This window comes from Cornus florida, unplaced genomic scaffold, assembly GCF_030987335.1.
Source record: "Cornus florida cultivar Cherokee Brave unplaced genomic scaffold, ASM3098733v1 CherokeeBrave_3.0.0_Hap2_Chr11, whole genome shotgun sequence".
NCBI lineage: Eukaryota > Viridiplantae > Streptophyta > Magnoliopsida > Cornales > Cornaceae > Cornus > Cornus florida.
This window is the reverse complement of record NW_026775581.1, coordinates 122,422,265-122,433,863: the sequence shown is the minus strand read 5'-3', so window position 1 is coordinate 122,433,863 and position 11,599 is coordinate 122,422,265. Positions and strand designations below refer to the sequence as shown.

The window sequence follows — 11,599 nt, the reverse complement described above, 5'->3', positions numbered from 1 at the left end:
TTTGAATTTTGGTTTGCTGTTGTGTTTTTCAATTTTTTTTTTTTTTTAAAGGGTAACAAAATTCACGCTAACTCTATTTTGACTTTTCACATTTAAAAACTTTTGAAAACTAGTTGTCATTTCGATTACAATTCCCACAACTTCAAAATGAAGTGTTGGTTTTTTTTTTTTTGGGTTTTCAAATGGTTGGTTTTTTTTTTTTTGGGTTTTCAAATACAATTATTTTATTATTTTTCAAAATGAGAATTAAAAAAATGAAAATTAGAGAAATGTTATTTTATTACTTTTCACAATTTTAAAAATGTTATTTTATTATTTTTCAATTACACTTGAATATTAAATAAAATTATTATTTTTTTAATTATACTTGAATAGTAAAATTAAAAATGTTATTTTATTATTTTTCAATTATACTCGAATATTAAATAAAATATTATTTTATTATTTTTCAAAATGAGAATTAGAGAAATGTTATTTTATTATTTTTCACAATTAGAGAAATTTTATTTATTATTTTATTATTTTTCAATTATACTTTAATATTAAATAAGATTAAAATTTTTATTTTATTATACTCTAATAGTAAAATTAAAATTGTTCTTTTATTATTTTTCGTAATTAAAATTGTTATTTTATTATTTTTCAATTATACTTAAATAATAAATAAAATTAAAAATATATTTTAAAAACTCTAATAATAAAATTAAAAATATTATTGTATTATTTTTCAATTATATTTAAATAGTAAATAAAAGTGTCAAATTTTTTAAAAAAAAATTAGCAAACTTATTTCCTCTTTATTCTAATTCAACATCAGTTTTCTCCAAATGTACTCACCAAACATGTTTTGATTTTGACAAAAATGGCAACACAACTTTTCAAAACTTGTCATTTTCACTAAAATGAAACACACGCACACCAAAAAAAAAAAAAAACAAACAATTTTACCAAACAGGCCTTTAGATACGAAAGCTTGTACAACTCTTTGCTTGCACTATTTAATGGCTTGAATTTTCGGAGGAAAAGGGCTCAATGCCCTTTCAACCAAAAACTACCACAAAACCCTTCTCCAATGTGGCGAATACTTCTAGTTTGATTAAAATTGTGATACAACCCTATAATATTTCACATGAGAAGTATATAAAATATACAGATTTAATAGAAACAAAACCACCACCCAACATATGATACAACAAAACCAAATCAACCAAAGAAAACAGAATTAGTCAATTGAACAACATTTTATCAACACAAGACAAACTTGAAATTGCAGGAGTACAAACATATACACACCACACTAAGCGAGTAAAGCATCATTCACTTGGGCGGGTGCTTCCTTTTGGTGTTCAGCAATGCAAGAATTAGCAGTACTGTTTTCATCTGCCAATCTACCTCCACAGCCCGCACCACAACCACCGCAACCACTGCCACAGCCACTATTCTTCATATTTCCACACCCACCACCACAACCACTGCCACAACCACTACCACACCCACCACAACCACCACTTTCCAACGTATTTCCAGATGCAACACCACAACCACCACAACCACTACCACACCCACCACAACCACCGGCACTTGCTGCATTTCCACAACCACTGCCGCACCCTCCACCACAGCCTCCACTGCAGGCGCTGCCTTTTTCTGATATCAACGCATTTCCGTTAACCAATTCCATGTTCACCACCACTTCCTTCTCTACGGCAATAGTCAAATTGGTATTTTTCCCCCCTTCTTGAATCAAATGATCACTTCTTTTAAAATTCTCTCCATTAACAGTGAGGCCTTTGTATCCCTCCTTCCTCAAAATATCTGAAAGAATAAAAGCCAATGTGATCCCAGGCAACACCAGCCATTCTTCAGTTACCTATTCATTAAGAAAGGGAGAAAAAATCAAACACAGAAGATTAGGTGAATAAGCTTAAGTGATAACTTTTTAACAAACTAGAAATTACCTTGAAAACTCCAGACTTTAAGTTGAGCAATGCCACTGCTTTGCCATAAGGGTTTTCCACCGAGAATTCAACTACCGTCAAGAAGTCACGTTCATTTGTCCGCTTCTCACAGTGCTTGGGTTCGTATTCCAGTTTTCTACCATGGAATAACTTCACCTGAAACAAGAAATGAAGTTATGAATGCCCAAACAGCCAACAAAAGCTAAACCTTAAACATGGATCTGTATGATAGAATTGCTCCTTGCTTTCTATATAAGCTATTCCAAGAGAGAGCTTCAAAGTTGATTTTTTTCATCTGTTACAACTTACAAAGATGGTTCACATTAAAATTTTGATCATTGACAACATCAACCCAGGCAATTGACCACACTGAACCTTTTATCTACAAACTTAAAAGGACATATTGGAAGAACACCACTGAGATGAAGAAATAACCATCAAAGTATTCATGGGTCGTTGACAAGCAAAAGGTTAAGCATGCAGCGAGGTATCACCATGACATTAATATGTGTTATTTCAGACCGCCAAAGGTTACTATTCTAGTGCTCTATCATAACCGTTATCACCATGTCTCACAAGTGAATGAGCGACTACTTCCTCTTCATTCTTTATATTCTCAGTTTCTTTTATGTGTCTGCTAATTGGCTTCATCATTGGAAATTAGCAATGCTGGAGATGGTAACTACAAAGACCGTCAAGCCTGTGAGAATGCTTTTGCAGCCCTTCTCCTTGAGTCAAGTAAATAAACTACAGCCACAAAGAGATGAGTAGAACAAACACAACGCATCTTTATGCAAGCTGTGGTGACACTCAGAGAAGTTTTATTCTGGCTCAATGAAGTAACCCAAGGGGCCTTCAACTAACCTTATCCCCCTCCAATACCAGATATGATCAAGATCGTAAAGCATGCAAAGATATAATTAAGACTGGTGAAATGGTGTAATGTGGTATCACCGCCAATCACATAACACCATTTAGAAAAATGGTAGGCCAAAATGCGAGTGAAATGTAGGAAGACTGACAACAGTGCATAATGGTTTGTAATGTGATTGGACTGGGGGTGGGACACCATGTCTCAATGATGATGTAGTATCTCCGGATACCCAATAATTTCTCTTACAAAAGTTTTAACTGGGTCCACTATAGAGCCACCAAGTTGGTAGAAATTAAACTTAAGGCTTTAAAGAAACCCATAACAGGTCACACCATATGCATCCAACAAGAAAAGTGTATCTTTTAGCTAAAGGAAAGAATGATGAAATGTGCCAGGCCTGCAAAGTGTCAGGGACATGCATGATCTAATGGATGGTCTAGGTTGGTGACCCTGCAAACTGTCTGCAAACTCAATGAAAGAAAAATATCTCACAACACCACAATAGTTCCAGTGAGCGAAAAAAAATGAAGACAGAGAGGAAGCTTCTTTACCTTGGATTAGTTTATAGAAATAATCATTTGTTTTATCTTATAGGGGGAGTGTAATAAAATTTATTACAAACAATAAACGGTGAATGATTGTTACGAAGAATCTATCAGACAGAGAAAGATGCTTACCATCCGAGGGCCCATCAGCTCAAAAAGGTGGCCATCTTTATTGAAGTTTTCCTGAAGCTGAAGTGACCATTGAGAATCTATCAAAGACCACTCTGTTCCTACAAATTCAGCGAGAGTGCATGTTTCACCAGATTTTGTGATACCAATCACCTCTTTCCTTGAAATACTGTTGTTTTCCTCCTTTGCCTTTTTAAAATCTCTGCAATGCATAAAAGGCCAGCAACCAGAACAATTAAGGACACCATCATAGCTTCTAAACTAACATTGGGTATTTCATGCTGTCAAGAAGATGGATGACAGGGATTTATTGTTCTAGAAAGTTCATTGAATCATGAGTTTAACATGTATGAATGCAAATGCAAGATCAATTAAAAAACATAAATTACCTCAGCTCAAAAAAGATATACTTTTGAAGTGAATTTTTCATTCATCACTGTAGGGTACAGAGTATAATTATACAAAACTATTAGTTAGTAAACAATCTAATTTTGAATATAATATATATAAATCCGGCTCTGGGTTCTCTTCCTGAAACTGTAAGTTCATAAAGTTACCACTAAAGGTCAATTCAGTAAAACAGAAGTAGAATCAGTAAAAACAAGGTTTCTTTTGAGGCAAAAATCTAATAGTCTAGCAATTGCAGGCTGTAGATGCATGCATCAGCTAGAAATATGATCCACGTAGGAACTCCAACATCCCTAATTTATTACATTTGATCATAATGGTTCAAAAATATTTAATAAGATTAACACTTTGGAATTGTAGTCAGTCAATTTCCAACGTGTAGATATCTTAATCGAGACAAGATTTTTAGTAAGTTTCACCTTGACAATGCATCCATGTAAAAGTCCTAGAGGGCACTGTTTAACTCATTCGTAGTAGGAAACGCAGAAGTAAAAGTACCTCAATTGGAGGCTGATGACCTCATTGCCAGCTTCATCAATAACACGTGTCCAACTCTTAGTGGTTTGAACTCTTTTAGGAAGTGGAAAAAAACAAGAATTTTTTAGGAAAGGCCGAGAACGGACCATATAAAGCACATTTGCTGCTGGAGATGGAATAGTAATTGAGATTGCAACTCGTAGATATATTGGCTTAGAGCTCACAGTGCCAGAGCTAGGCACTAACTCTAACCATTTTTCCACAGAGAGATTAGGGACTGGGGCCAGCATATCCTCCAGAGAAAGACGAGTGGAACCTATAGTTTTGGCTGGCCTTAATATTGGTAAATTGGAAGGTGAGAGGGAGAGAACTTCAAAAAGAAGATGTCCAGTAGGCTGACATTGGAAAGAAGCAACCCGTTTCTCTCCAGACTCGGAAAAAATACTGAGTTTCCTTCGGGCATTGAAGAATGTATCAGGCTGTGTCTTACTAAATGAGACAAAGAGGCTACCCTTGTGTCCCTCTGGTAAGTTTCGGATTCCCACAATTTCCAACATCACCTGAGAAAAAGTATTTAAAGATGTTATAAAAAGTTAAACAGAAAGTAAATGATATTTACCTGCCTACAAACATCCCCGTTCAACATTTTTAACAAAAGAATACATTGAATTATAAGAACAAAAGCCACTGTAACTTCCATTCCAATGATCATAGAAACAAATATATATATTCTAAATGGACTCAACAAAACACTTGGTCTCAAAAGCGTCTCCAAGATTAATGATAATGCTGCTACTTTGATAATCAGAAGAGAAAAAGGAAAGGAAAAAGATAGTGGCTTGTCTTCTCTGATCTCTAATGTAAGCACCGGTCAAGAAAGTTCATGCGACTGTTAAAACTCCTCCATGTCAGCACTAGAAGATCAAACAAATACACCAAGTGCACCGACTCGATTAAAAATATGAGCAACTTGATCCCAATTGAACTGTTCCCGAATGGATGGGGAAAAAAAAGAGTCTGCAAATAAAATTGTAAAATTTTGATCCAGTCAAGCTAATCTTCTATAAGATTAAGCATTCTACTTTCCAAACGATATGGTCCTAATCTCCTATAGATGCAGACATGAAGGGTTTCAATCGACAGTTGACGACACCTGACTAAAGCTCACTGAAGATAAGCTCAACCTGAAAAGTGCCGCAAAGAGTTTTCACGGAAATGATTATCAACTAGCCATTTATAATTTGTCATTGTATGAATGCAAGATATAGTATGATGGTCCTGTAAAAGAATACTTGTCAGATAAATGACACGAATGTAATTAACCCCAAGTAATTCCAATAAATATCCAATCTGTTGAATGTGAAGTCATGATATTATTGTCACACAGTTCAATAATACGATACAGCTGCATGCTAAATATTAGCTCCAACCCCATACATCAGTTCCTATCTTACCTCGTTCATAGGGTACATGCCTAAGAAGTTCAACCACCCCCAGGCACGGACCTGGTTAAGGACCAATGGGGGTGGATGCCCCCGCTCGATTTTTTCCTATTTGCATTATTATTATTATTTTTTTGATAAGTATCCTATTTGCATTATTTGCTATAATTTTTGTTAAAATTTTGAAAACGCCTCCTCTCAATTTGTAAAATTTTTAAAAATACCCCCTCTTAATTGATAAAAATACCACACTTCACATTCTTGCCCCCACTCATTTTTTTTAAAAATACCCACTATATATATGTTCTTGCGTTTTAGATCCAAAAGAAAGTAAAGTAAATCCACTTTCTTGTTTCTTTCCATCCCACATCCATGATAATCTAGAAAGCACGGACACAGTTAAAATATCACAGAATCTGAATTAGACAAGCCACACAAAAAATTAAAATTTTATATTTATTATTTCATTTAAAAAAAATTATCTTCATTTTTTCTAATTCTTCAACAGTGCCCCCTCTCAAAAAAATTCCTGGGTCCATCACTGACCACCCCCTACCATTTTTCTCTCAAGATAAATAATAACAGTAATAATGAAAACTAAACAAGAAAAGTATTGCAATTATCAGAATAGGAGCAAAACATCATTTGAAGAAGGATAATGAAAACTAAATAAGAAAAGCAATGCAATTATCAGATAATAGGAGAAAAACATCATTTGAAGAAGGATACAATGGGTGCTCATAATTTACCTCCACAACCTTCACCACAGAAACATGTATTGCTTTTTGGTACTTGTTGGACGCAACTACCATCTTGGTATCAATGTTAGGGGTGCAAGGAGTGGTTGCAACAGGAGACGGGGCACTGCCTCTGTGCATTGCCCCTGCCCTCCAATATCTTGAACCAAATGTCTCCTCCCATTGCTTGGTAGTTTCAGAAAATCCACAATCAAGCTTCTTTCCTTTCGTTCTGTCCGAGTCAGTGTCATCATGCTCTAATACCTTGCCAAGTAAATCTACCAGGTCTTTACGGTAAGAAACAGGATGCAACTGGTGAGAGTGCCATATAAGGTCAATGTCATAAGTTGGAACACAGAAACGTTTTATGGATCTCTCCCTGTTTCTATTGATTAGATGCAAAAACCCTTTATATCTGGCCACAGCTGCTTCAAGAAAGTGATCATTGTTTATATGGGGTCTGGATACCTGACAAGCATACATATAGACGTAGAGAATCAAAATAAATATATTCTGGAAAATGCAATAATGTTTGTAGTCAATTTCCAAAAATTAAGGAGATAATATAATTATGTAGATTGAATGGCTATTTGGCAAGATAATGGTTCTATAGAATTTAGGGTTCTCGGATACCGAGTAAGCTTATGTAATAAAACAAAGCTAATGACTTCAAATTTCTATAATAACCGTTTCTGATGCAACGGAAGCAAACAACAAGAACACTAAAGGGTAAATGCAATCAAAATAATAGTTATACAATAGCCTGGAATGTTTCCAGTAATAACAGGCTTCCATTAGTTGTCGGTCTTCTAGTCCATAGAATCGAGTCATTGTCATATCAAGAACGCAGATATTATTTGTGGGTTTTGTTATGTTAGAATAGCATCAAACCACAATCAACATCTATTAATTTTTGTAAGACCAATTATCCAGGTAGGGTAAATTTAATGTTTCATTATCAAAAGATCATCAAATCATTTTTCTCATCAACACTGTGCAAGATTTCAATACTGTACTTTATGAGAAAATGTTGGCTACACGACAAATTTTTTTTTTTTCGGTCTATGGAGTTCAAAACTCTTTACTTTAAAGTCTTTAATTAGAGCGTGTCTTGAATTGACTTTAACCACTGAAAAAATGTCAATGTTTCCAGCATCACGAGTACAAATGAGCATAAAAACAAAAATAAGTAATTGTGCAAGACAGCAGCAGCACAGGGTCAAAAGAATTATGTTGTTTACACAAAAAAACTAAGAAAAGAAGTTCCTGATCTTTTGTATTGCTAAATAAGAGAGACTGCCATCTCTGTTACCTGGTAAAAGAATGGAATCTGTCTTTTAACAGCTGAAACCAGATCGTACTTGGTGTACTTTTCAGCTGCAGGAACTTTTTCAGAGATATCATCTCTGAGATCTTTAGTCAAGTTGAAGTTGTAGGGCTCATTTGGATACAGTTTGTTCCAAATTTCTTCTGTTTCCAATCTTGAAGTCCCGTGAACAGATGATACAACATTTTGATTGTCAAGAACCCTTCCATAAAATTCCTCACAGTCGGATTTGTACCTAACCTGAAAAATATGGAAGGAAGAGAACACGTATTATCAATCCTACAACAAGTGGTGATAAAATATGAGAGAGAGAAAGAAAGAGAGAGGATACTAAATATCAGTAAAGAACCCTACTGGATTGAGTCTGTGACAATGCCAGACCCATTCGCAATCAAGAGGAACAACCAAAGGTCCTTTTGCGATCTGAGACTCGGAATGCTTTGCAAGCAAGGGAAGCCAACAAATGTTGTACCTGAAACAGAGATAGTTGAAATTTAAATTCGAGTCAAACAGACACCAAACTTTGATTTGGGAGGCATATCAATGGGAATTCATAGAATCTATTACCTCACAAGTCAAGCTTATATACCAAAGCTGTAATGAATACCGTCTACAAGCTTCACAAAAGCCAGAATAAAAATATATGTGTATATACACACACATAGAGACTTCTTCATTCTCTTTACCTTTTTGGTAGCAATTAAGGGATCTCAAGTATGCATGCCATCGATGAGAGTTCTATTTTTTATATCACAAAACTATATGACTTATTATCATAAACAGATGGCTAGCCAAAGATGATGACAGAAATTACTGATTGGAAACATCTCCATCAAATATTAAAAAGAAAATGAAAAATTAAAAATTAAAAAATCATCTCCACTGCAGAATAATTATTTAGACACCAATCAGTGGTCTCACATATTCTTCTCAATGTGACAAGAATCCATCATCTATCCCATACAAGATCCTCAGAAACTTGCATATTGAAAAATTTCTCATGCCATGTTTGGGATCACCAAATACGCGTCTTGGAATTGGAATTGGAATTGGAGGAAAAAGTGAAACCACATAACCACAAGCTACCCACACAGAGAAACGTGCAGATAGCAAACCCCCTCCCGTGTTGATACAAAGCACGAACCACAAACAAAATATGAACAATTCAAGTAACAGAATTCGAACAGCTACAATAAATTGATTTTACCTATAGATGGCTCTTTGTAGAGCGGGGTCTTCGTAGAGCCAACGGTTCCTATCCACGGCTGCAAGAAATTCTAGCTGCCGTTTGGCCACAGAGACAAGGTCTTCACTTACAGCGATCTTCTGCGCCTCGGCCCATTCTAACTCCTGTTCTATCTCCATCCTCAATTATCAACAATAAAAAATAAATAAAAAATCGCAAGGCAAACATAAATGAATCAGTCAATGCATCAGCTAGATTGAATTGAAACAAATTCAGTAATCAATCGATTGTTAGAAAATAATTTGTTTTAAATTGAAAAAAATATAGTATAATTTATTTACTGATTTGTCAATATATCACTAAATGAAAATAAAAGGGATAACACAATCAGAACGAAAAAAAAAAAAGGAACATCACAAATTTACAATGAACATGCAGAGCGTAACCATAGAAGTTCCTTGTACTGAAAACTATACCCAATCAAACCTCGAAATTGAGGTATTATAAATGAAAAGAAGACTCAATAATTATGATAAAAATGGATTAATACTCCTAAGTAAATTAAGGAGTCAAAAAATTCATAATATAAATGAAAAACAACAATTTACAAATTTCTCAACCTTAATTGTCAAGAACTGAAATTACGAACAACAATTTAGGGGAACACTTGGAATTCATGTAAATCATAAGATCAAGAACGTAATGATTGAATGATAGTACATACTGACATGTATTAAAATTACCAGAGAAGAGTGATCTATGCAGATACGCCGGGAGAGACGGAGGAAATTGTTCAGGCGACGTTTACGTGCACTTGTTCGATCAACAGCGAGTCGTCAACGTTCTATAATTTCCTAGTTTTTGAAAATTCTTTGCGTTGTAAACTACAGAATTGAGTGTGGCTTTGGTTAAACGGTATTTATATAATCCGACTGAGCCTAATACGAGTACGATATTTGTATTATTGGAAGTACAACTTTTCTTGGTGACGAAACCACCCCTCACTACTCCGAAAGTGCCAAGAAGAACAGTATCCACATTCCTTCAATTTTACTATTGTACAAGTTGTATATATATATATATATATATTAATTTATTAAGAAAAATAGGTGAATAGTGAATACATTTGATCCCTTTTTATAATTTTCTTTTTTTATTTTTACTTTTATACCGACGAAGAGGAGAGAAATATTAATTGGTTGGACATATTAATGATAAGATATTCTTTTCAATATTGACAATCACTCTAAATTATGAGTAACAATTAAGTTGATATTATACATAAATTTAATATTTTTTAAAAAAAAATTAGTTGAATACAATTTTAAAAAAGATAATTTGGTTATTAAAAGCTCATTAAAACACATAATTTAATAAATGAATAAATTTTTTTGAGTAGTGATACTCATACAGAATTTTCTAATCAAATAATTTTTAATTAATTATTTATAAAATCTTACTTCCTTATTTATTAAATAATTGACCAATTAAAAAGTATAAGTGTAACAATTTCTTGTAATTATTCGTATAAGAATCATTTCCTACATCTTGATTTGTAGAAAAACTGTGGCCCACTTCTATTCGGATAGATCCATTTTGGCCTACAAGAAGGAGAAATGGGTCCCACTGCGTAATGGGAAACATTCTTGATCATTGAATTTTACAAAGAATTTATGAACCTCTCACAGGAAAAAAATTATTGCCCCTCAAGCAGTTAAATATTAGAATTAAGTTGAAATATGAGAATATATTTTATTTATTGATTGATTAAAGTTAAAGCAATTTATTCACGAACCCTCCTCCTCCGTTTAAGTCAATTATACCTAATGGACATTCAAAAACTAAAATTTAGTAGTAGTTGAAACGTGTGTTGTGTTGTGGTGGTGTTGAAAAAAGGGTGGGTTGAGTTCAATTCTTGTCGCGACTTTAATTATATAACATATTAATTATATAACATATTAATTATATAACATATGCTTAAAAAAGCAGAGATGACCCGCTACAATACAATAATTCAATGTCATTATCGCTATTTTATTTTCATCACATATGCTAAAAAAATGTTGATGGCCCACTTCAATTCAATGTCTTAAAGATTCCTATGATCAGTGATCATATATAAATTAAATTTCATTTTTATCACTAGTTAATAAGGTAGCTAGCTCCCCTCTCTTGAAGGGACTCACCCAACAACTGAAATCTTTTTTTTTTTTTTTTTCACGAAATAGTGCAACCTAATCAACCAAAATATATCAAATTCTTTTTCTTTTTTTTTTTTTCTTTTTTTTTTGGGAGTTTGTCCCATTTTGGCACAAGCTAGCCAAGTATGGCAGCCTGGCAGGTAGATAGTCCATTGCAGTCCACCACATTGTTTTGCGTTTACTTTGATGTACCAAAATAAATCAGACTCAAGTGGTAGTACCAAACAATTTGTAGTACTAAAGATGTGCAGTACAATAGGAAATTGATTTTTTTTTTTTTTTTTTTTTTTCGGTTAAGCTTTAATTTCATTTCAT

General features: G+C 33.7%; 1 protein-coding gene across 2 annotated transcripts; it reads right to left on the bottom strand.

Annotated features, from left to right (window-relative positions):
• Window positions 1-1,075: 1,075 nt before the first annotated feature.
• On the bottom strand, window positions 1,076-10,057 carry LOC132286641 (glycine-rich domain-containing protein 1). 2 transcript variants are annotated; one of them, XM_059788998.1, is made up of 9 exons: window positions 9,827-10,057; window positions 9,105-9,263; window positions 8,252-8,369; window positions 7,883-8,137; window positions 6,583-7,038; window positions 4,413-4,951; window positions 3,510-3,708; window positions 1,959-2,114; window positions 1,076-1,870 (listed from the first exon to the last, which is right to left on the bottom strand). In XM_059788998.1, exons 2-9 carry the CDS (start codon window positions 9,260-9,262, stop codon window positions 1,298-1,300), a joined length of 2,454 nt encoding a protein of 817 aa, XP_059644981.1. In that variant the 5' UTR covers window position 9,263; window positions 9,827-10,057; the 3' UTR covers window positions 1,076-1,297. The 2 variants fall into 2 exon arrangements, with proteins under 2 accessions (XP_059644981.1, XP_059644982.1); XM_059788999.1 differs by lacking the exon at window positions 9,827-10,057 and having other exon boundaries at window positions 9,105-9,308.
• Window positions 10,058-11,599: the final 1,542 nt, after the last annotated feature.